This window comes from Lissotriton helveticus, chromosome 10, assembly GCF_964261635.1.
Source record: "Lissotriton helveticus chromosome 10, aLisHel1.1, whole genome shotgun sequence".
NCBI lineage: Eukaryota > Metazoa > Chordata > Amphibia > Caudata > Salamandridae > Lissotriton > Lissotriton helveticus.
In genome coordinates, this window is record NC_136071.1 from 659,692,469 (window position 1) to 659,716,039 (window position 23,571).

At 47.5% G+C, this 23,571-nt stretch overlaps 1 protein-coding gene across 3 annotated transcripts in view; it reads left to right on the forward strand.

Annotated features, from left to right (window-relative positions):
* MARF1 (meiosis regulator and mRNA stability factor 1) overlaps positions 1-23,571 on the forward strand; it is a 745,071-nt gene that overhangs the window by 518,592 nt on the left and 202,908 nt on the right. For all 3 annotated transcript variants that reach the window (XM_078663193.1, XM_078663194.1, XM_078663192.1), the window contains 2 exons: positions 17,683-17,816; positions 23,207-23,409. In XM_078663193.1, coding sequence (XP_078519319.1) covers positions 17,683-17,816; positions 23,207-23,409 — 337 coding nt within the window. The remainder of the gene's footprint in view (positions 1-17,682; positions 17,817-23,206; positions 23,410-23,571) is intronic.

Genomic DNA, 23,571 nt, shown 5'->3' on the forward strand with positions numbered 1-23,571 from the left:
CGTCACAATGGTGGCGGTGAAGAAGCAGCACGCTACGGCCCCGTCGACCACAGTTCCTCCGGACAAGGAAAACCGTAGACTTGATTCTGCGGGGGGGGGGGGGAGTCTGCAGCACTGCAGCCACTTCAATGAAGGCAGCGAGCTCGACGGCTCTCTTGGGTTGGTATGACCGCTCCTTGTGGGAGTCTCTGCAACAGTTCGTGGAACTCCTACCAAGAGACAAAAGCAAGGACTTTTAGGAGTTTCTCAATGAGGGTCTGATCGTCTCCAATCAGATCATCAGTGCGGCTGCAGACACCTCTCTCCTGGCAGCTCATGGATATTGTCATGGTGTGACTCTGCAGCGCCATTCATGGTTGCGTCTCACCTCCCTGAAACCGGAGGCCCAGCAATGTATCGCTAACCTGCCATTCTCGGGTTCCACCCTCTTAGGTTCCCATGCGGACGAGGAAATGGCTCGTATAAAAGTGGAGGTTGAGACCCTCAGGGCTGTTGGCTTGGACAAGCCTAAGGAACAGCCAACGGCGATACTCTTCCCAGCGGTTCCAACACGGACAGGGACGTCAGGCTGGACAACATCAGCAGCAGTTTCAGCGGCAGCCCTTTTAGCGACGTCAGAGAGGCAGGGGCAACCAGCAGTCCACATCGGGAAACAAGGGCCCCGCTGGTTCTAAGCCCTGAGGGATTACTTCCCCCTCTTCTGTTATCCACTCCGGTGGGGGGAAGCTTTCAAAATTACCTGGCAGAGTTGAGAATAATAACTCTGGACAATTGGGTGCTGAATATTGTTCGCAATTGATACTGTCTGTTTCATCAGTCTTCCTCCGTCTATTCCACCAGTTTGTTCACAATACCTGTTGCGCTAACTTCAAGTGGAGGCCGATACCCTGTTAAGAAAAAGGGCGATAGAACTGGTTCCTCCTCCTCAAAGTGGAACAGGTCTGTACTCCAGGTTATTTCTGGTGCGCAAAAAGGACAAATACTAATTCAGGCCCATTCTCGATTTGCGGCAAGCCAACAAATGGATTTGCAGAGAAAAGTTCCGGATGCTTCCCTGCACCAGATTTACCCTCAGCTGCATCAAGGGGACTGGCTATGCGCCATAGATCTGCAAGATGCATACTACCATGTACCCATTGCAAGGAAACATCGGAAGTTCCTGCGGTTCCTAGTCGGCACCAATCACTACCAATATACAGTGCTCCCATTCGGCCTGAAATTTGCGCACAGGACTTTTTCAAAGTGCATTGTGGTATTTGCAGTGCTCCTGAGGAAGAACAAGGTGTTCGTCTATTCGTACCTGGACGACTGGCTGATCAAAGTCTCCACGTTTCAGGAAGCGCAGCTACATTTCAACAGGACGGCTGTTCTGTTGAACCGATTGGACCTTCACAACAACATGTTAGTCTGTCCCGACTCCTGTTCAGTGTCTGCAGTATCTGGGAGCCTCCATTGATACACTCCAGGCAAGCGTGTGTCTTTCGGAGGAGCGACGCTTATCGATCCTTCTGAAGGCTCAGACTCTCATGTCCGTTCCTTCTGCAACAGTGAGGACTGTGTCCTTTCTCCTGGGTTCGATGGCCTCTTGCATCTTTCTCACTCCACATGCACGCCTCCACATGCGGCCTCTGCAGGAATGTCTAGAGGATTTTTATTTTATTTATTTATTTTTATTTAAGACGTTTTCTATAGTGCTAGCCAGACCCCAGGGTATCTGAGCGCTTTACAGTAGGTACAGCACAGATAATCAACAGATAAAGAATAGAGGGGAGACATATCCACAGAGGAGCGAAAAAAATGAAAGAGCAACACATTGAAGTAAATGACATTTTTCAAGGATCTTCAGAGTCTTAGAGCTGGAGCGGAGCTCGATCATTGTTAATTGCTCCCCACTATCCATTTCCAAAGGAGCAGTTGAGCAACAGGTCTTTGAGTTGGCGTTTGAATTCTACATAAGAGGGAATGATTCTGATATGCAGGGGGATGGAATTCCAGATTCTGGGAGCGCTTCCGGTGAAAGATCGGTCAGCAGTTTTTTTCTTTCTGGTCTTAGCTGGGATGAGTAGAAGGGAGTTTGAGCTTCTTAGGTTCCTGGACTGACCTGCTTTTATGAGTTTTTTTGCCAGGTAATCTGGTTTGCCGGTGTGAAGGGCTTTATGGGTGAGGCAAGCTGTTCTGAAGCTAATCCGCATTTCTGCTGGGAGCCATTTCAGTTCCTTGAGTGCGGGGGAGATATGATCATATTTCTTGATACCGGTGATCATTCTAGCAGCCGCATGTAGCGTTGTTTTGATGGGAGCCAAGTGTGATTTTGGAATTCCTGAGAGGACTGCATTCCCATAGTCCAGTCTTGACAGAACCAGATATTGGGTGGCCTGTTTGAGGTCATTGGGCGGAATGTAGGGTTTTAATTTGTTCAATAGTCTTAGGCTAAGGAACGCGCTTTTGGCCAAATTCTTAATGTGTCTCGTCATATTCAGTTTTGGATCGAGAGTAATGCCTAGGGATTTGACAGAGTCCGCTAGAATCAGATTTCCATTAAGTGCATCAATGGCTTTTAACCACTCGGCAATTTGTGGGTTGTCTTCCTTATTTGAGATGAGGAGTGTCTCTGTCTTGTCAGGGTTAAGTTTTAAGTGATTGCTGTGAGCCAACGTTGGACATCTTTCAAGACATCATTGAGTCTTTGTATGTCTTTGAGAGAGGTTGTTTCCAGATAGATCTGGCTATCATCTGCATAGAGATGGAAGTGAATGTTTGCTTTTCTGAGTAGTTTGGAAAGAGGTTCCATGTAGATATTAAAGAGTTGCGGTGAAAGCACCGAGCCTTGAGGGACTCCCCTGTTGACTTGCTGGAGGTCGGAGGTAAAGTTTTTTATTTTTATTTTTTGTGTGCGGTTGTGGAGGAAGGAGGAGAACCATTTGAGGACTACCTCGCCAATGCCGGCTCTTTCTTGGAGAGTCCTTAAGAGGAGTTTGTGATCAACAGTATCAAATGCTGCCGAGAGGTCAAGGAGAATGAGGAGGCAGCATTGGTCGGAGTCTAGTGATCCATGTATATCGTCGATGATATTGAGAATCGCGGTTTCTGTGCTGCAGCCTTTTCTGAAGCCAAGACTGGTGGGGGTCCACGAGGTTGATGTTGTCCAGGTGCTGGGTCAGTTGATGTAGTACGCATCTTTCAAGTGTTTTTGAGAGAAGGGGGAGGTTCGACACAGGTCTATAGTTGTTTAGATCTGTCACATCTAGTCCAGGTTTTTTCAACAGGGGTGTGACTTGACCCATTTTGAGTCAGTCAGGAACCACTCCGCTTTTCAGGGAGCTATTTATGATCGTGCTCCAGAGCGGGGCTAGAGCGTGCTTCATTTTTTGGTCAGTAGGGGAGGAATGGGATCAAGGACATGGGCTGAGGGTTTGGAGGTGGAGATCAGCGTGATTATCTCAGTTTCTTGGATAGGATGGAAACTGAGCCAGGAATTGGGGGAGGGACCAGGAGAGAGATCAGGTGAAAGGTCTGGTGACCCAGCCGCATTGCTCTTTGCGTGCTGCGTGTTGAAGTCGTCCAGTGAGAGTTCGATTTTTGTAATCTTGTCCTTGAAAAATTTGGCGAACTTGTTGCATAGTTCTTTGGACGCCTGCACCGAGAAGGGTATGGGCTTAGAGGTTTGTTGTCTGATGATGCTATAGAGCTCCTTGGGTCTGTTTTTGGCACTGTCCAGTGCTGAGTGGAAAAAGCTGGATTTTTTGTTTTTGATGTGATTGTTGTACTTCCTGCGCGCTAATTTGAGCTGGTCACGAAGAATAGAAGAAGGGTTATTTCTCCACTTTCTTTCTTTGGCTCTTAGAAATCTTCTTTCGGAGTTGAACCATGATCTGGATGGGATGGCTCTACTCTTTTTGAGTTTTAGGGGCGCTACTTTGTCAAGGATAGATATTAGCTTGGCATTGTAACAATCAGTGAGGTCATTAGTAGAGAGGTATTTAGTGTTGTCTGGGAGAAGTGAGCTTATCTCTTCTTCGAGGACTCCCATTGGAACATCGGAGAGGTTTCGCAGCCATTTGGGGGGGGGTCTCGCAGTTCGGGTTGAGAGAGAGTAAGTTGGTTTATGTGGAGTAGGATCATGTGGTGGTTTGACCAGTCAACGGGAAGTATGTGATTGATAGTGATTTTGTTTCTTTGCGCTATGATGGCATCGAGGGTGGCTCCTTTGTAGTGTGTCTCTTCTGTGCAGTACTGGGTTAGATTGTTGTCACAGAGGAGAGTGGATAGCGATTGGATTAGCGGGTTGTTGGTCTCGTTCCACCGTAGGTTCAGGTCACCAAGAATTATATTGTTGGTATCGCCAAGTGCACCTTGAGCTATCAGGTCGGCTAATTGTTCTCCAAATTCTGAGTTTTTACCAGGAGGATGATAGAGAAGGTGACACAGTAAGGAGCCATTGTCATTGGTCTTGATGTTGGCTGAGAGGCATTCGAATGAGTTGTAGTCGAATGAGTTTATTTCCGTGATGGCCATGTTGTCTTTATGGATGATAGCTACCCCTCCTCCTCGCTGGTCTTTTCTGTCTCTATTAATGAGGGAGAAGCCCGGGGGGACAAGCATGTCTAGGCATGAAGGGGATAGCTTGTTAAGCCAGGTCTCCGTGAGGAAGGCAATGTCGATGTCATGGGAGAGGATGGCCTCTGCTAGTTCTGTTGCATGCAAGGAGGCCGACCTGCAGTTGATGAGTAGGCAATTGGGGAAAGGCTTTTTGTTGCTGGCGCTCTTTTCCTTGGGCGCCCTAGGTATGGTGGTCAGGACGGGCGGTCTCGGGTGTTTTGTGACGGGAAGGTATTGTCGGAGATCTGTGATCACTTGTATTTTGGATTTAGGTGAGTCGGAGGGTGGTGTATCGTAGGAAGAGGCTAGAGCGGCTGCTTCCATGTCGGACATGGCTGCTTCTGTTCTGTTGGGTCTTGAGGTCAGGGCTATTTGAGGCCAGGGTTTGGAGCCCCTTCTTGGGGGTCTCTGAGGATATGTTGCAGGGGTTTCTAAGGACCGGGCTGGGCTCTTCTGGTCGTTGGCGGTGGGGGGAATCCAGGGGGGAGCTTAGTGGTATCTGCGGGCCTTGGTTAGGTTGGAGAGTATTTCAGTTAGACCCTGGTAGATCGAGTCTATTTGGTCTTCAAGTGACGCAAGTCGCTGCGCCATTGAGTCGAGGGAGGGGTTGAGGGCAACTTGGGGGGATTCATCTTGTGAGGTAGAGGTCTGGTTGAAGCAGTGTTGTCTCTTATTTATTGTGTATGACAGGATGTCTCTTTTTGAGATCCTGGGGGAGATCTGTGGGGTAAATAGTGAGATTAGGGGTCGCTGTCTGTTGGGCGCCTTCTAGAAGTTGCGATGAGTGTGTCCGGTAGAGGGGTGATGTTGTGCTATCTTTGGGGAGGTGTGGCGCATGTTTGGTAGGGACTTCGTGGTGAGTGAAGACTCGAGGGAGCTGTGCGGTGGGGGGAAGGGGAGGTGTGGATTGAGTTACTTTTTGATGCTGAGATGTTGAAGGTGGGAGAGGGGAAGAGGCAGTGCGAGGTAAGTGGGGGAGAGCCGATCGGGGTTGGGGGAGGAGGGGGTCTAAAGCTTCAGGGTTGAGTGTAGTGGTAGGCAGGGGTTGGATTGAGAAGGAGCGAGGCAGGAGGGGGAGAGCAGATCGAAGTGAGGGGAAGAGGGAGTCGAAAGTTTCAAGATCTGTGGAACCAAAAACGGGGGGGGCTAGGAGGACAGGATCCAACTGTCGCAACACGCTGCCCAGTCCCTGAAGTGGTGGTGTTCACCTCACAATCTCCTCAGAGGGATTCCGTTCCACAAAGAGATACCGACTCAAACCATTGTGACAGATGTGTCTCTCTACAGCTGGGAAGTGCATTCGGAACATCTTCAAATACAAGGGACGTGGTCCCAGACGGAGTCCACGTATCACATCAACTTTCTGGAGCTCTGAGCATTTCACTTGGCGCTGAAAGCCTTCCAGCCATCGTTCCACAACAGTTCCATGCTTGTACAGACGGACAACACAACAACAATGTATGACCTCAACAAGCAGGGGGGCTTGAGATCGCGAAAGCTGTCTCGGGAGGTGCAGACAATTTGGAACTGGCTGCTGGCCAGGTGACTATCACGGCAACTCATCTGCCAGGTGTGCGGAATGCTCAGGCAGGCGCGCTCAGCAGGCTCGTTCAAGAAAATCACGAATGGGTCTTAAACGACGAGGTGTTAAGGGGCATCTTCGCAAGGTGGGGAACTCCAGACATCGATCTATTTGCCACTGCAGAAAACAGCAAATGCCGAGACTTCGCCTCCAGGTTTTACCAACCGGGGCGCTGGGAAATGCACTGTGGATCAACTGGTCGAACAGCTTTCTCTACGCTTTTCCACCCATTCCCCTGATCCTGGCAGTGTTGATCAAACTGTCCCAGTCCAGGGCCAGGATGATCCTCATTGCTCCAGAATGGCATCAGCAGTGGTGGTTCACTGACCTCCTACACCGGTCTCTTCTGCCGCATCTACGGCTTCCGTGTCGGCCGGACCTTCTCACGAAGTTCGGAGGGCAGATGGTGCATCCCAACCTCTCATCGTTGGATTTGGCAGCATGGCTCCTGAGCTAGTGCAGTATGGACATTTAAATCTGCCTCAGAACTGCATGGAGATATTAAGAGGCATAAAGACTGTCTACAAGGACTTTCTATGCATACAAATAGAAGAGATTCTGCATTTGGTGCACGTCTAAGGGTGCGGACCTTACATCCTGCAAGGAGGATGTCATCCTTCCGTACTTACTGCATTTGACTCAATCTGGCCTTAACTTTCATTCCATTAAGGTTCACCTAGCAGCTTTGACTGCGTATAGGAAATGCCCTTCACAAACTTCCTTTTTCCAAATCCCAGTCATCAAAGATTTTCTGGAAGGTTTGAAGAAGGTGTTTCCTCCCATTAGGCCTCCTTCTCCATGGGAGCTTAACGTGGTGCTGTCTAGACTAATGAAAGAGCCTTTTGAGCTTATTCATAAGGCTTCTCTACAGCATCTATCCTTGTAGCTATAACATCGGCTCGCAGGGTGAGTGAGATCCAAGCTCTTTGTTGCCAAGAGCCCTATACTGTTTCATGCATCTAAAGTTGTCATGAGAACTCACCCAAAGTTTCTTCCTACGGTGGTGTCCGTTTTCCATGTGAATCAAACTATCACATTGCCCACATTTTCCCAGCATCCTTCCTCTCCGGCGGAGAGGTCCCTTCATTCCCCTGATGTGAGAAGGGTGTTGATATTCTACCTAGATAAGACTAAGGAGATTCGTAGATCGGATCAATTATTTGTTAATTATGGATCAGTCAGGACTGGTCTTGCTACCTCTAAGCATTCCATCTCTAGGTGGATTGTGTCCTGTATTCAACTGTGTTACCAGAAAGCTAACAAGACTCTATGGGGAAAGCCTAAGGCTCACTCTACCAGAGGTAAAGCTGCTACAGCTGTTTTGCTGCACAATGTCCCCATTGCAGTTATCTGCAGGGCTGCCACTTGGAAGTCAGTCCTTACCTTTGCTAAACACTACTGCTTGGACTCTGATGCCAGGGCAGATGCTCAGGTTGGGCAGGCTTCGCTGAGGAATTTATTTGCACAGTAGTTGTTCTGTCTGTTTCTTCCACTGCTGGGTTTGTTGTGGGGATGGGCTTGCCATTCTATTCACATGATTATGACTATACACAGAGATCCCCAACTACAGAAGGAGTCGTTTCTTACATGTATCTTCAGTTCTGTAGTAGGGATAACTCTGTTATAGTCCTAAGCAACCCGCCCTCCTCCCCGGTGGATGAAACGATAATATCCTGAATGCTACAGGCTTGACTTTATACACCTTCAAAAAGAACTGAAAGTAACTAGCCTTTGGCTGTGCATCATGGGATACCGAGGGTCTCTGGAGGGTTCCTCAAAGGCATGTTATCCATTTACAGACACATAATGGCAGCCTATACAGCTTGTCTGTCCAACCCTCCCTCTCTATCATGACAAAGGATTTTTGTGAAGGGAAGATTCTCTATGTGTGAAACTTAGCAAAATATTAAAAATTCAGTGTTATCTGGCTATCCTTTTTCACTTCAGGATAAAGTACTGGCCAGTGTAGCCTGGATTATTTGTCTTTGAATTTCTCTTAAGTGTCTATGCAGGATTGCAGAAGAGATTAACTTGAGAGACTATTTCGATTGCTCCGGGGTCCACACACATGGGCGGGACTATTCACATGATTATGACTATAACAGAGATACCCCTACTAAAGAACTGGAGTTACAGGTAAGAAACTACTCCATACAGAGCCAGCTTCCTAGACCAGTGAAGCCATAGAGTACATGAGCTGGTAACTCGACAACTCAAGTTCCCCAGTACCATGATAGCTTCTCTGAATCCAAGTGTTTGGTATCAAACTACTCCTCTCAATAAACCCACACTGATGCCAGTGTGGGATTAATTGAAACATGTACGCAGAGGGCCTCTCAGAGGTGCCCCCTGAAAACCTAGCAACCCCGGTGTGGCCACAGACTGGCTTTAGGCAGCCTGCCACCTCTAGACATATTTCTGGACCCCTGGATCCAGAGCCTCTGCTCTCTAGGACCAGAAACAATGCACATCCCGGACAGAGGTGTCACACCACCTTCCCCAGGATGGGCAGAACGTTCAAGAGGTAAGCTTCAACGGGCTGCCGCCTTTGTAATACGACCCTCAGCCTCTGCTGCTAGCAGCACATTGCAGCCCCCAGTTTACACCCCCCACTTTGGCCCTACCTGACACTCCCCTAAGTTTAGTTTTTAGGTGAGTCCCCCAGAACCTGCAACTAGCTTTTGCCAATCTAAGAAGAAAAAGGGCGAAGATGCAGTGCAGAAGAAGATTGAAGATACCTACTGACCTGGCGCCAGCCTTATCGGCCTGCCTGCAGCCATCAAAAATCCTGCGAATAATCTAGTCTTTTCAAGCAGGCAGTGACATCCACAAACACTGGGAGGGCTGCCTTCCTCTAAAGAAGACCAGAAATGCAGAGGACTGTAACTGTCCACAAAGAAATCCTCATCAAGGACTCTGGTGCCCTCTGTATCTGCGATCCTTCACCACTCTGCCCCCTACACCTCCAGCCTGTTTCCAGGTGGCCCACCGATCCAGAAAAGGTTCCCCAGCGATCCTGAGTCCAAGTCTAGTGTTAGCTGACCCCTCCTGGACTCCACAGTAACACCTGCAATGTGAATCCAAAGGCTCCCTCTGACTGGCTCCGGTAGGAAGAATCCGACATCAAAGGACACCCCTGCACCCAAAGCCCCTGGGCCTTGAGTAGTGCGAGTGACTGCGTCCCTATGACTCACAACCTCAACTTACCTCTGCTGTCACTGGTTTCCTTTGTGCAGCTTCCTGCTCGACATCTACATCCTGTTTGTCCGACCAATTGTCCCCATTGAAATCTTCGGGTGCCCAACAGTGCGTTTGCACCCTTCTGGTGGTGTGTTTGATGCTTCCTTGTGGCCCCCGTGCTTGCTCTAACCCCCAAAGCTTGGCTAATGCAACAGATTTACTTGCCTGCTATCAGCATGGCTCCCAGCACCCCCAATCTTCATGAAACGCATTGAGCCCATCTTCAAATTTGAACTCTGCACCTGGCCCGTACTGGTGGTGTAGACTTTGTGCTTACTGGAACCTTGCCCTCTGCTGACCTTAAACCCTGATGACTGCAATTGTAAGTTGGGCACTTACCTGTGAAACCGCATTGTTGTTTTCCTCTATAGGTTAACACTGCACTGTCGACTTTTAAAAGACTAAATTATTTTTCCTGAAAAACTTACTTTTTCCGAACAAATGTCTTGCATTCCTATGTGTTAGGCCTAAGGCGGCTCGCCCACACTACCACAAATATCACTTAGGGTTTGCATTGAGCCCTTTACACTCGAATCTCTGGACTCTGTGCACAGTATAACCATGAGTGGTATACCATATACAGAGCCAGTTTCGTACAACATCGGAAAAAACAGAAGCTGTGAGGTATGCCGAAAAGAGTAAGATAACAAAAACCCCAAAGGCCACCTCGACGTCTAAACGTTTGATGACCAAAGGTCGGCACAAAGAGCCTTATTTCTAGCAGGTGCTAGGCAGGTACTGACGGCAAGAGCCTTAGAGGCAAAGGACATGGAGCCAATGGCTTCGAAGAGAAATCCCTCCTTGACGCCAAATGCTCTTTCGATGGTCAAACAAATATGATGCAGACTTGAGGCTGAAATAGCAGCCTTCCTGCTGCAGAAGGTAGCTTGCAATTTCCCATTAGGAACTTTCGAATCTCAACTAAACCTTTGGCGCCGAGGGTTCTGGGAGAAGATGTGCCGGACATCCAGGCCCCAAGGACATCCAGGCCACATGAGGAAGAAAAGGAGGACCTCTTCAATTATGAGGAGGAAGAGGCAAGCAGGCGAGAGAGACAGAACAGTTTTTTTTTAAACCTTATATTTAAAGATTTTAATCAACCAAGACAATCAATACATCTTGATATCCACAATTATACACTGTTTGCCACAACATATCATTTCAACTCATACTATAACCCTGGTATCATACACATTCAGGTAGGTGCAATACCACAAGAACTACATTACTGTGAATTGTAGGGCACTGGGTCAGTTTGTGAGCTCACTGACGTCTGATCTAAAAGATACAGCTTGAATGGCTGCCAAATATCAAGTAGGCGAGAGGCAGGGGGTTGCAACTGGGCATACAATTCCACGTTGGGGTTACAATAAGTCATACTATACAGCCAGCCCTAAACTGTGGGCAAGCGTTTGCTGCCCGAAAAAAATGGCAACCTCTCTTTTGGCCAAGAATCGTGCGAGAGCGCAAAACGCCAACAATATTTGGGGAGACCGCCAACATATCCCAATATGGCCATGAGGGAGAGAGGAGACAAACGACTGTCTCTCACTGCCTTATTGAATTGAAACACCCTCCACCCGGGCGCACCACCAGATATTGCTGCCGTGCCTTCCCCCGCCGTCCTGGGCGGGGCCGCGCTCCCTGATCGCTGGGCTCGCGCCTGCTCGGGCGCAGGGCCACACACCCACACTGAGACACACAGAAATGACACCTGATTATGCACCCCACTGGACATGTCTTACTGGCGTATTCCCCCCGTTTTCTTTTCCCCTTTTTTTTATGACTCGCTCGTTTTGTTTGTTGCAGGGAGTCTTATCCCAACTTTCTTTACATGTAATTTTCTTTCCCCCCCACCCCATATTTTACCCCAGCATTATGGACCAGGGCAAAGAAGTCTTAAAAGAACCTGCCACAGCTAGGGCAATTACTCGAGTGGAGAAGAAATATAAACGTTCTGCCCAAGATCCCAGTACATCAAGGGAAATGTATTTGGAGATTTGATCATAGTGGCCAGAACCAGAAAAATGAATGACCCCCCCCCCCCCCCCCCCCCCCCCTCCGCACCGAGAACAAGAGTATGGATCTGGTCGGTAGGCCTATGAAAGGGAGCAAAAGCAGTCATCCAGGAGGGCAAGAACATTGCCAACTCCTACCTCAAATCCGCTCTGGCAACAGCAGATCCCGCAAGCAGACACCTGTTCATGGGCACCCCACTGAGGCAGCACGCATGGCTCAGCATTCCCGGATTCAAGGCTGAGGTACAATCCTCTGTGATAAACATGCCGTTTACAGGGGAGGCTCTCTTTTGGACCGTCGTGGAAGAGGCACTCTGCAGGAAACTAGCCCTTTTTAGGTCTTGGCCTGCCGGCGAGATCTTATGTTTTTCAGAGTGGGGCTTGAACCCGCTCCTCTTCTCCATTGGCTGGCCTCCTAAATGCTAGCCAGCCATTGGAGAAGACTGGCATCTTTACATTTAAGCCCCGTCTTTTTGGGATTCGGGGGTGTGTTTTTTAGGTTCTTTCTCTCTTCCCATTGGCTGGAATTTTACATTCCAGCCAATGGGAAGAGGAGAGAAAGAAAAACACGCCCCCGAATCCGAAAATGACGTTTCTCTGAGGCATTTCTGCTTGACCTCGGAGAAACATGGTGGTGTGCATGGCGTGGTCCGCTTTCCAGCCGGAGCTCACTTGTTTGTTCGTGGCCTGCAAATGGCTGGGTAAGCTCTCTTCAGTTGGTTATTGGCTGTCGCTACAGAAAAACTTTAAAGCCTGTGACAGAACTGGCTACGTGAATGGCTGGGGCAAGTACATTGGCGGCCTGAGCCATGGATGCTAAACGTGCCCTCGCTTGGGAGCATCGCTGCTACACCTCTTGTGCTCGGTTGAATGGGATTCGTGCTTGTAAATGCACCATCCATACAGCAGCATTATTTTTGGTGCACTCTGCAGCCAAGAGCCTCCCGTTCTGCATGTTCGTCATGACACGTCACCCACCCTTGCGTTCCGCGCGGTCCTAGACTCTCTCCCCCGCTCGGAGCACCGCCCCCTGGCACTCAGAGTCCTACTGTGTGCTTCAAGCCGACCAGTTTTGGACGGTCCCTCCCTTGCAACCGCTGCCCTGGGCCTCCGCTACCGTCCGGTGCTTCTGGGAGGCCAGTAAGTGAAGTACGCACCCACCTATTGAGGGGGGTACCACTCGGGCTGCGCACCCTCAATGGCTCGGGGAGGGGCTTGTTCTTTTTTTTTTTTTCTAGAAGTACAAGCAAACCGGTTGGGGCAGTTTCAAAGCAAGACACGTGGAAACCAGCATATGGATAAAAGTGGCTTTGAAAAGATTGGATTAATTTGGGCTTAACATTTTTAGGGCGTTCTTGTAAGACGTGACCGGCTGGGTACCTCCAGCCTCGAGGGGATTGTGGGGGCTCTGTGTGCTTTGTCTCTGTAGGGGGACCGCAGAAGCACTTTACTTATTACATTTAATAGACGCCCTCCAGCCAGAAGCATAAAGTGTACCAGAGTGCAGTGCGTTCCTGGCATGAGTGCCCCGGGCCTCTCCAGAGCGAAGGCCCTGCATCCACGGAAAGCCCCCCCCCCCCCTTAGCTCCCTTATTGCAGAAGCTTGCCGTAACCCAATGAGCTTACCAGAGCAAGGCTAGCAAACACCTTGTTTTTCACATGGATTGTACATGAAGCATGTAGCATGAACCAGAGGCACATGTTGTGCCCACAGAGGCCACTATGGCGAACGCTGCATGGTGGGGGTAGGTGCCCGCTGCAGATGTCACTACACCCCAGTAGTGTTCCTGGAAACATGTGCCTGGGACAGCCTTCCATCCACACTACAGAAAATGGGAAAAACCCAAAAGTCGGTTGAGATAGAAGTATGGGCAGAGATTCATATTTGTTTTTAATCTGGGTGTTTTTTGTGTGCATGGGTCTCCGAGTGAATATACAATGATAGAAAATATTATGGCGGATTTGGGGATGTTGCGTTGTTGAATGATACTTATTTTACCGAAGTGTGAGAGGGTGGGGGAAAATGACCTTGGGAGGGGTAGTCTTAGCTTCTGAGGTGCCAGAGCTCCGATTGGGGGAGGTTTGGTAGAAACTGAGTTGTGATGTTGTGGGAGCCTCTGAAAAACTAGGCGTTCATGGCTTGGTGTTTGTTGTGTCCAGATTTCGTGTTATGCCTGCAAACCAGTCATTTACCTTCCTTGGCATTAACACCCCTCTTCTCCTCCTGTTCTTCTATTGTAGACGTGGCTGCTGTAGATTTATTTGTATATTAAGTGTAGGGGCAATGCTTGTGACTGCGAATGAGCCCCCCCACACACACACACACCCCTGCACGGTGTGCGTTATTACAGTTCTGAGTTCTAACTTGTGGCGTCGGTTCAGTGAAGCTTATTCGATTGATTTTGACCTTCCATCGCCTTTGTGCTCCCACGTGTTGCTTCATGCGACTTCACTACAACTTTACTATTCAGAATGGGCCGTAGATAAACGCGGATGTATGGGGCACTGTTTTTATGAGGCATCGCTCGTGATTTGCAATGAGGAAGGAATGCTGCAGCGGTCAGAAGTCATCTGACTGGGTTGTTAGTGTGCTTCCGTCTGATTACTCACATCAGGGGGTTTGCAACTGTGTAAGTGTAGTCTGCATTTACACTGTCTCCGGCGAGAAATATGCATAGTGAACACACCCTTCGCCGAGCCAAGGTTTGGAAAGCTCATCAGCAGCCTACGGTTGCTTTTCTGGGCCTGGTGTTTTTATTTTTTTATTTTGCAATGAGCAGGTCTTGGAAAAAATGTTGTACCCCCTGTAATTTTAGAATGCATAATTAGCGGAGAGGGAGAACATATTTGTCTTTTGTGGATTAGTTGTGCACCATAGTGCAGACACTAGGAGTCTTTGAGCCGCTTCAGCAGCTCCAGTGCCAGAACACAACAAAGAAAATAGACATTACATAATGGAAGAGCTTCACTGAGCAGTAAATAGACTGCTGCCTCAGGCCTGCCTGCTCAGCTATTATCAGATTAAGAGGGCATGCAAGGGTGATATTTCAGCAAAACACTATTGGTTATGTTAGACATTATTTTTTAATATTCACATCCTTAAAAAACAAGGTGGCATCTTGGCACTAAAGCTTAAAAGTAACTGCACATGACCCATCCACATCAGGGCAAATGTGTTAGCCGGCGTTAAATTGGGGACATCTGGAGATGGGAGGGTGTAGGGTAGAAGCAGCTTCATTCGTAAGTGTGGATATTTCTTCAGTAACAGATTGCATAGTGTAGGGAGCACCACAGGGTTGTAGTCTCAGTTGGAGAGGACCGTTTTGCAGAAATCTACTTAGAACATTCTGAATATCAAGATTGAAATACATTGTTAGAAACTAATAGTGAGAAACATTGAGTTCCAAAAGTAAATTAATCTATGCAGTTGTTGGTCAGGCGTGGTGGCACGTGTCCCTGCTGCCGGGGACAGCTGGGCTAGAGGGTTTCTCAGCTGCATGGCTTGAGTCCCCATGGCCAATGATAATGTCATCATAGAATCTACGCAGCTGTCATTTAAATTTAAAGCATTAAGTTCTAAAAGGCTCCCATTTTTTTTTAATAATGTATTTTGTTTCTGTAGCTAGTTTCTCTTACTGTTCACTGCAGCCCCTCTAATGGAATTGCTGCTGCAGACGTGTCCTGCCACGTGTGCACCAGCTCTGCTTCAGGTATTCCTTCGAAAAAATTTGGGTGCCCTCCTCTACCCAGCCTCTAAATCTTTGTTTTCCCAACATTACTTGGATGATAGTGGGGACCCCACCTAGATCCCCTTCAGCACCTACATTTGATAGCAAAGCTTGCGGTTTTGAAACGCAAAGCAGCCCCATTCCCAAGTACTCCTTGACTTTTGCCATTACCAGGCATTTACTCCTAATAGAAGTACTATACTTTTGAAATCTACACCACTTCCACCACATCCACCACCACTTCCACCACATCCACCACCACTTCCACCACATCCACCACCACTTCCACCACATCCACCACCACTTCCACCACTAACACCATATCCACATCCACCACCACCACCTCCACTACTCCCACCCACCACCACTACAGCCACCCACCACCACTACACCCACCCACCACCACTACACCCACCCACCACCACTACACCCACCCACCACCACTACACCCACCCACCACCACTACACCCACCCACCACCACTACACCCACCCACCACCACTACACCCACCCACCACCACCACATCCACCCACCACCACCACATCCACCACCACCACATCCACCACCACATCCACCACCACCACCACATCCACCACCACCACCACATCCACCACCACCACCACATTCACCACCACTACCACCATATCCACCACCACATCTATATATGTGTGTGTGTGTGTGTCTCTGTGTGTGTGGCTCTCTGTGTGTGTAGGTGCAAATGCAATAGGTCGCACATTTGCGAGAGATTAAGCTATTGGCATTGTAAATGACAATGCCATTTATCTGTTTTCAAAACCAACACATAAATAAGAAATGTGTCATTTACAATGCCAATAGCTCTAACTTTTGCAAAGGCCAGACCGTTGCATTGTAAATGTTTGTTGACATTGTCACCCCCATTTTCTGCCTGGTAACTGATGTGATTTCGATTGGAATTGTACTGGGGTCCTGCTAGCCAGGTCCTTAGTGCCTTAGCTTTTCCCTAAACTGTAAAGTTGTTTCCCCTAATTGGCAAAACCTTTAGCACCCAAGTCCATAGAAAATGGTACCCCTGGTACCCAAGGCGTGAGGTACTAAAGAGGGTCCCTAAGGGCAGCAGTATGAATTTTGCCTCCCTTGGGGACCCCTCACCAAGCACATGCAGGACTGCTATCACAGGTATTTTTAGGGAAAGAACACTGGTACTGGGGACCTAGTTAGTAGGAACCCAGTACACTTCAGTCAAAGGTGCATCAAATACCAGGGACAAAGTGTGGGGGGGGGTGGTACTGCAACAACAACCCTGCTTCCTACACAACCTATTTTATACTATACCTTACGCTTTAAAATCTACGTTCAGCGTTCCTTATTTTATATTGTATCCTATTGTTTTATACCTTGCTCCCAGAATCTTATGCGACAGGTGTTTTAATGTACTGCAACCCTCTTCGACTCTCTCGTTGTACAGTGCTCTGAGACCATGATGGTCATGTTCGATCTTTATAAAACACAATAAATAAAATAAACTTAATTATACTGCGAAAGAGAGAAAGCATGCATGGAGGTGGAGAGAAGTCACCTAGGAGAAAAATATGTGAGTAAGCAGTACGTGTTGCTTAGACTTTAACGTGCTTTGCTGCTGAATTTGAATGTTAAAGGTTTTTTTCTCTCAAATTGCTGTCCACCTCTTTACTCTGGTGACCACTTAAGTGAAGATGTGAACTCTTCACATCAGTGGGCTGTAGCTGTTCGCCCATAGAGAGGTTTTGACTTTCCTCCAGTAAGATGCTTCAAATAGGAAGTAGTACACATCTAGTAGCCCTTCCTCCATTTCTCCTAATTTACCTTAAACTTAATGTCATTTAGTATTTTGGTAGAAGAGCCAGGAATATCATGGTAGATTGCAATTGTATTCACCTTTGTGGAATTCTATCTATGGCTTGTGGCTTGTGTCTATAGATGTTGATGTTGAGAAACTATGTTAATGCACCAAGTCTGCTTTAAGTCCAGACAAATTAAAAGTTACTGCCATGAAGGGGACGGTATTTATTCTACTTTGGTGGGACCAGTTGTGAAGTCGGAACCTTCCAAAGTGCAAGTTTTTATATTTCAGACAGGCCTCCAATGATAGCAGACAGATGTGGACTTTTTCCATCGGGTCAAAGTGATTAATGATTTTTCTACAGACTTACTCAACCATGTTCCCTTGGTTGCTGGTTAATACTCATTGTAACAAAAGAAAATGGGGCTTGGGGGCGAATTGGGCACATTTGTGGTGGGGTGCCTATTCAGTTTTGGGCAGGTTTATAATGTATAGCCACACATAGTAATGGTCAGCTTATGGTATTACATGGTAAGTTTCCTACAACCATCTAGAAGGAACTTGAAATGAAATCCTTGACATTTTGTAAAAAAAATTCTTTGAGTTTTAAGGAATTTTTGCCATTTATTTTGTTTCATAAGTATGTTTGGTTAAAAAAAAAATCTTTTCATAAAGAGGGTTCTAACCACTCGATTTTCCTTTTGTATTTTATAGGTGTTTCTCAAGAGACTGGGATGTGACAGAATATGGTGTGTGTGAATTGATTGACATTGTATCTGAAATTCCAGATTCTACTATCTGTGTTTCCCAGCAAGACTCTGAAATGGTGATTTCAATCCCCAAAAGAGGTGTGTAGTTTTATACAGTGCCTTCATATGGAGAGGATATTGATTGCAGGATTATTTGGGCGTGTGCATGTGCTTTTTTTGAAACGCTGTAGCTATGTTCTTGGTTTCTTAGGTTTTTTTTTTGCTATATATATTTTTTTACTCTTTAAGGTGCTCTGGTACTTCCCATGTTGCAGCCTACATAATAAAGCTCATTACCAGCAAAGCCGAGACTTCTCACACCAAATTGTGAAGTTTTTTTATATAGTTAGCTCTGATTACATTGTACTAAATGGCATTGTGGTAAATGTGGAGCTTTATTGTTGTGTGATCATGGTATGCCTGCACCCTACTTACCTACAGTAAGGAAGCAGAAGATTGCCCGTTGAATATAATCAGCTCATGATACACATTTGTTGATTTTCTTTGTCATCCCTATCACAAGTGGTTATCCTCACATTTGTATTATCAGGATTGCTGTGCTATTGAGGACAAAATGTCTTTGCTTATTAACTTAGAATTTAGCAGGCTCAACCTCAAACATGACTTTCAGACTATAGAAGGAGGCTGGTCGAAGGACATATTACATAACAAACTTGCATGCATTCATCATTTAATGCAAACCTGAGGGATATTCTGCTGTTACCGCATCTGCCTTTCCCAGACAAGGAATACTGTTGTTAATGATCTACAAACAAACATTTCTTGTTTAGGGCATGGAGTAATTCAAGGATTTAGGAATTTTGTCAGGAGCTGGTCATTTGAATTATCTTAATGGTATTACATTAATTTACTCCAACAGTGATCTTGCCGGGAGGACCCTGCAGGCAGGCCTGACATAGACTTATTTGCTGGGGAAGCTGCATTAAAGGGCACGCTCAAGGCAATCTTTTTACCTCAATGCCTATAGCATGAAGCCAAATACATTGTCCATCCCTTCAGAGCGCTTCTAAAAACAACCTTTTTTGTGCCCATGGAGCAGTGGATCAGTTCGAATTCCACTCTGCAGGAAGTAAAGAAATTAAAAAATCAGCATTTCTCTTGCAGCATGATAATTTCACTCATCTCTAATGCCACTCTCCATTGCCCCTTGTTACTCAAAGTATAGGGAAGACGTTTTTTTGTGGCATGTATCCTAAATAGTGTCCTCAGATTTGACTGACTTGAGCCTCCTTGCAAACGTATCCGCTGGTGCTGCATTATGTAACTGCCTTTTGGTTTGGTAGCTGTACATAGGTTAATCACACTATGCTGGTCATCTAGCATAAATGATTTACCGGTTTAGTATGGCAGGTGCTTTTTTAATGTTAATCCATACGAAATTTCTGTGTGACTTTTGAGATGAGATCAGATCCTTTATTCCTTCAGTAATGAGGTATCTGGTAGCGATATGTTAGTTGTAGATTCCTTACCTTAGAATTTCCTCCAGGCGTCTGTCTAGATCCGTAGATAATTTCTACAGCAATACCCCTGGCGTCTGTCAGCTCCATGTCCGTCGTGGGCGCCGGGATGATGTCTCGGGACCTACATAAACACCGCCCAAGTGCGCTGACCTCAGTTCTAAATTCGACTGTCCACGCCAGAAGCACAGAGCCATGGAAGGCACTGACCACCGGTGCGTCAAAACTAGGGCCCTTTTAGGTAGTCCCTATCCCAAGAAATCAGTACGCAGAGCGAGGAGAATGGGTGGGGTGGTAAGGAATCTTCAAGTAACATATGTCTCTACCAGATACATCATTACCGAAGGTAAGGAACTTGTTCATCTGATAGATTGTTAGTTGTAGATTCATTACCTTAGAATAGATACCCCAGCAATACCATCCCTGGAGGAGGGTCTGCATACTAAGATCAAACCAGAAGGTCCTGGAGGACCGAACGGGCAAGGTACCCATCCCTCCTGACTTGGCTATCGAGGCAGTAGTGTTTGGTAAATGTGTGCAGGGATGCCCACGTTGCTGCCTGACAGATGTCAAGGATTGAAACTTCACGTGCTAATGCTGTGGTTGCCGCCGCTGCTCTTGTGGAATGATCACGCAACCCCACAGGAGGGTCCTTTTTCTCCAAAGCATAGCATATTGTGATGCAAAAGACAACCCAGTGGGAGATGGTCCCTTTTTTTAAACAGCCCGACCTTTCTTGGCACTCACATAGCCAATGAAGAGTTGATCATTCACCTGTAAGTCTTTTATGCAATCAAGATAATAAGACAAAGCACAGTTTGGGCCCAGATAGTGGAGTCTCTCCTCTTCCTTGGAGGGATGCGTGGTGGATAAAAGGTGGGCTGAGTGGTAGATTGTCCCACATGAAAAGCCGTGACGACCTTGGCAAGGAATGGAGGCTTGGTTCGAAGCACCACTTTATCCTGATAGATAGATAGAAAAGGGTACTTCGAAGATAAAGCCTGCAGCTCTTTCACCCTGTGAGCAGAGATGATGGCAACAAAAGAGGCTATTTTGAGAGTGAGCAACCTGAGGGGACAGTTATTAAGGGGCTCGAAGGAAGCACATATAGGAAAGGTGAGAACCAGATTTAAGTCTCATTGGGACATTACAAAAGGAGATGGAGGGAACAGATGAGTAAGGCTTTTAAATCTGTTAATGATGGGCGATTTGAATAAAGAAGGCTGATCTGGCAGCTGAAGAAAAGCAGAGCTGGCTGCAAGATATCATTTAAGAGTGCCCAAGGCAGATACCTGCTGGGGCAAAGAAAGTATAAACAAGAGAACCTCTGAAAAAGGAGCAGAAAGAAGATAAACAGCCTTTGCTGTGCACCATGCCACAAATGTGTTCCATCTGCAGGCGTATACCATTTTAGTGGAGGGACGCATGGCTGCCAAGATAACATCACAGACTTTGGGCGGAAGGTGGAAAGCTGTCAACTGCTGCCGCTCAATCTCCACGCAATGAGGTGGTCACTGTACCGGCTCAGGTGAAAAACCCTCCCCTGACCGATGATTTCCGAAGAGGTAATCTGATCGGAGGATCGATGGCCATGCTCAGAAGGTTGGGGTACCGGACTCTTCGTGTCCAGTTCAGGGTTACAAGAATGACTTGAGCACTGTCTTCCTTGATCTTCTTGAACACTCTCGGCAGAAGTGGTACAGGCTGAAAGGCATACAGGAGGCGAAGCTCCATGCGCGACGAAAAGCAGTACCGAGCGCCACCTTGGAAACTCTGTGCAAAATAGCTGACATTGCCAGTTTCTTTGGAGGCGCACAGATCTAACCAAGACACTCCCCACCACCGAAAGAGACCTTGCGGCACCTACGGATGGAGACGCCATTCGCGATCGACCAGGCACCGACTGCGGAGTTCATCTGCCCTGGCGTTCAAGAAGCCCGCCAGATGTCGAACCACCAGGGTCATGTCCTGATGCTCCAGCCACGTCCCGGGTCCACGACCCCACCCGGCCCTGTTTGTTGCAGTACCACATGGCAGTGGTGGTAGTGATTACCTGCACCACTTTCCCCCTGAGAGAGGGAAGGAATGTTTTCATTGCCAGTCTGATCACCCAGAGCAACAAAAGGTTGATATGGAGGTCGGACTGTGCCAGAAACCGGACACCTCTGATCTCCGCCTCTCCAGGTGGCTGCCCAATTCCAGAAGTTGCGCATCCATCACTTCTATTAGATCTGGTTGGGGAAGAGAAAGGGATCTCCCTCTGACCCAATTTTGGTTCGTTAGCCACCCCAGCAGTTGGTGTGCAGTTCTCTCCGAGATCTGGATGCAGTCTGAAAGATTCTCCTGATGCTGCACCCACTGAAACTTCAGGTCCCACTGCAGAGCCATCATATGCATCTGGCATGATCCACCAGCAGGATGCAGGAGGCCCAGCAGCCTGTCATTTTCACTAAAACCCATGATAGAGGCTGAAACATCAGTATCATAGCCCGAATATCCCATACTTGCTGTTCAGGAGGATAGGCCCGAAACTGCACTGTGTCCAGAACTGCCCCAATGAAAGGGAGCGTCTGAGAGGGAGTCAGGTGTGACTTCGGCATGTTGATATTGAATCCCAGTGAATGCAGGAGATATGCCGTAGTCTGGAGGTGGTATACGACAGCCTGGGGCAAGCCCTCCTTCAACAGCCAGTCGTCGAGATAGGGGAAGACTGGAACCCCTGATCTGCGCAGATGAGCAGCGACCACTGCCATCACCTTTGTGAACACCTGAGGGGCACTGGTAAAGCCAGAGGGGAGCAAGGTGGCCTGAAAGTGCTTGTGGCCCACCGTGAACCGAAGGTAAAGTTGGTGGGCCGGCAGGACAGGGATAATAAAATAAGTATCTTGCCAGTCCAACACCACCAACCAGTCTCTTGGGTCGAGTGCATACAGAACTTGGGCTAGGGTGAGCATTTTGAACTTTTTCCAGAGAAAGAAGTTGAGGGCACAGAGGTTTGATTGGACGTAGGCCTTTGTAGCGGAAATTACAACCTACTTCTAGCTCAGGGACACTCTCTATAGCTCCCTTGGCCAAGAGAGCCGATACTTCCTGGCGAAGAAGTGCCAAATGATCCTTCGTTATTTGATCGTAAGAAGGTGGCATAGAGGAAGGGGTAGTCTCGAAAGGGAGGGAGTAGCCGCTTCAGACTATTTGCAGAACCCACATGTCCGACGTGATGGATTGCCAGTGGAGGTGGTGATGACGAATTCTGCCTCCAACTGGTCGTTGATGGGCCTGAGATGTTGGACTAGGAAGGTGTGGCGGCCGGGGGTGGGTGGATTGGCCTGCCTGCTGGCTCCCTGACCCGCAAGGACGCTGGGTCCCACGTCTGCAGCCACGCAGAGGCTGGACAACTTCCGTGATTGTGGCTGGACTGGGCTGGACAGGATATGGCCGGGCACCCCTTCTGTAGCCACGAAAGTCAGGCTGAGGTGGATGTGAGGTAGCAGTGAGGTCCAAGGATCTGGCCGTCGCTCGAAAATCCTTGAAGCGTTCAAACACTGAGTCGTCAAAAAGGAGAGTGTGATCAAAGGGCATGTCCATCAAGGAAGACTGGACATCCCCTGAGAGCCAGAAGTCCTCAACCAGGCTTAGCGTCTAACAGCTACCAATGTGGAAATCATTCTGCCCAGTGAGTTGCTGGTATCCAGTCATGATGTGCAGGGATACTATTGAAGAAAAAAACTCCAGATCCAGACTGACGCCTGGAGGAAATTCTAAGGTAAGGAATCTACAACTAACAGTCCCTATCAGAGTTTTAATTTTAAAGAAATTCTGAAGGTAAAACATTCTATTTAAGTTTCTGCTCTGACTGCAATGCATTTTAATTGCTTGATGTGCAGTGGCGCAGATTTGAATGCACATAAACATTGACCTTTATTTGTGAAATGTCCTCCATGTGTACCTTAAAGCCGATGCAGCAAACTGCTTCCTGAATTAAACTCATTCTTGCCTCTTTTTCATGCAAAGAACGAACACAAGATGAAATTGAAAGGACAAAACAGTTTGCCAAGGAAGTAGTAGACTTGTTGCGTCATCAAACTAATTTCCGGATGCCGTTTAATAAATTTATTCCCTCCTACCACCATCACTTTGGGCGTCAGTGCAAACTTACCTATTATGGATTCACTAAACTTCTTGATCTCTTTGAAGCCATACCTGAGGTCCTGCAAGTAAGTGATATGAATTCGTAATGTGAATTGAACTTAACTTTACTTAACTTTATATATCTGTGTGTGTGTACGTATGTGTATATATGTATGTGTATATATATATATATATATATATGTGTGTGTGTGTATGTGTGTATGTGGGTGTGTATATGTGGGTGTGTA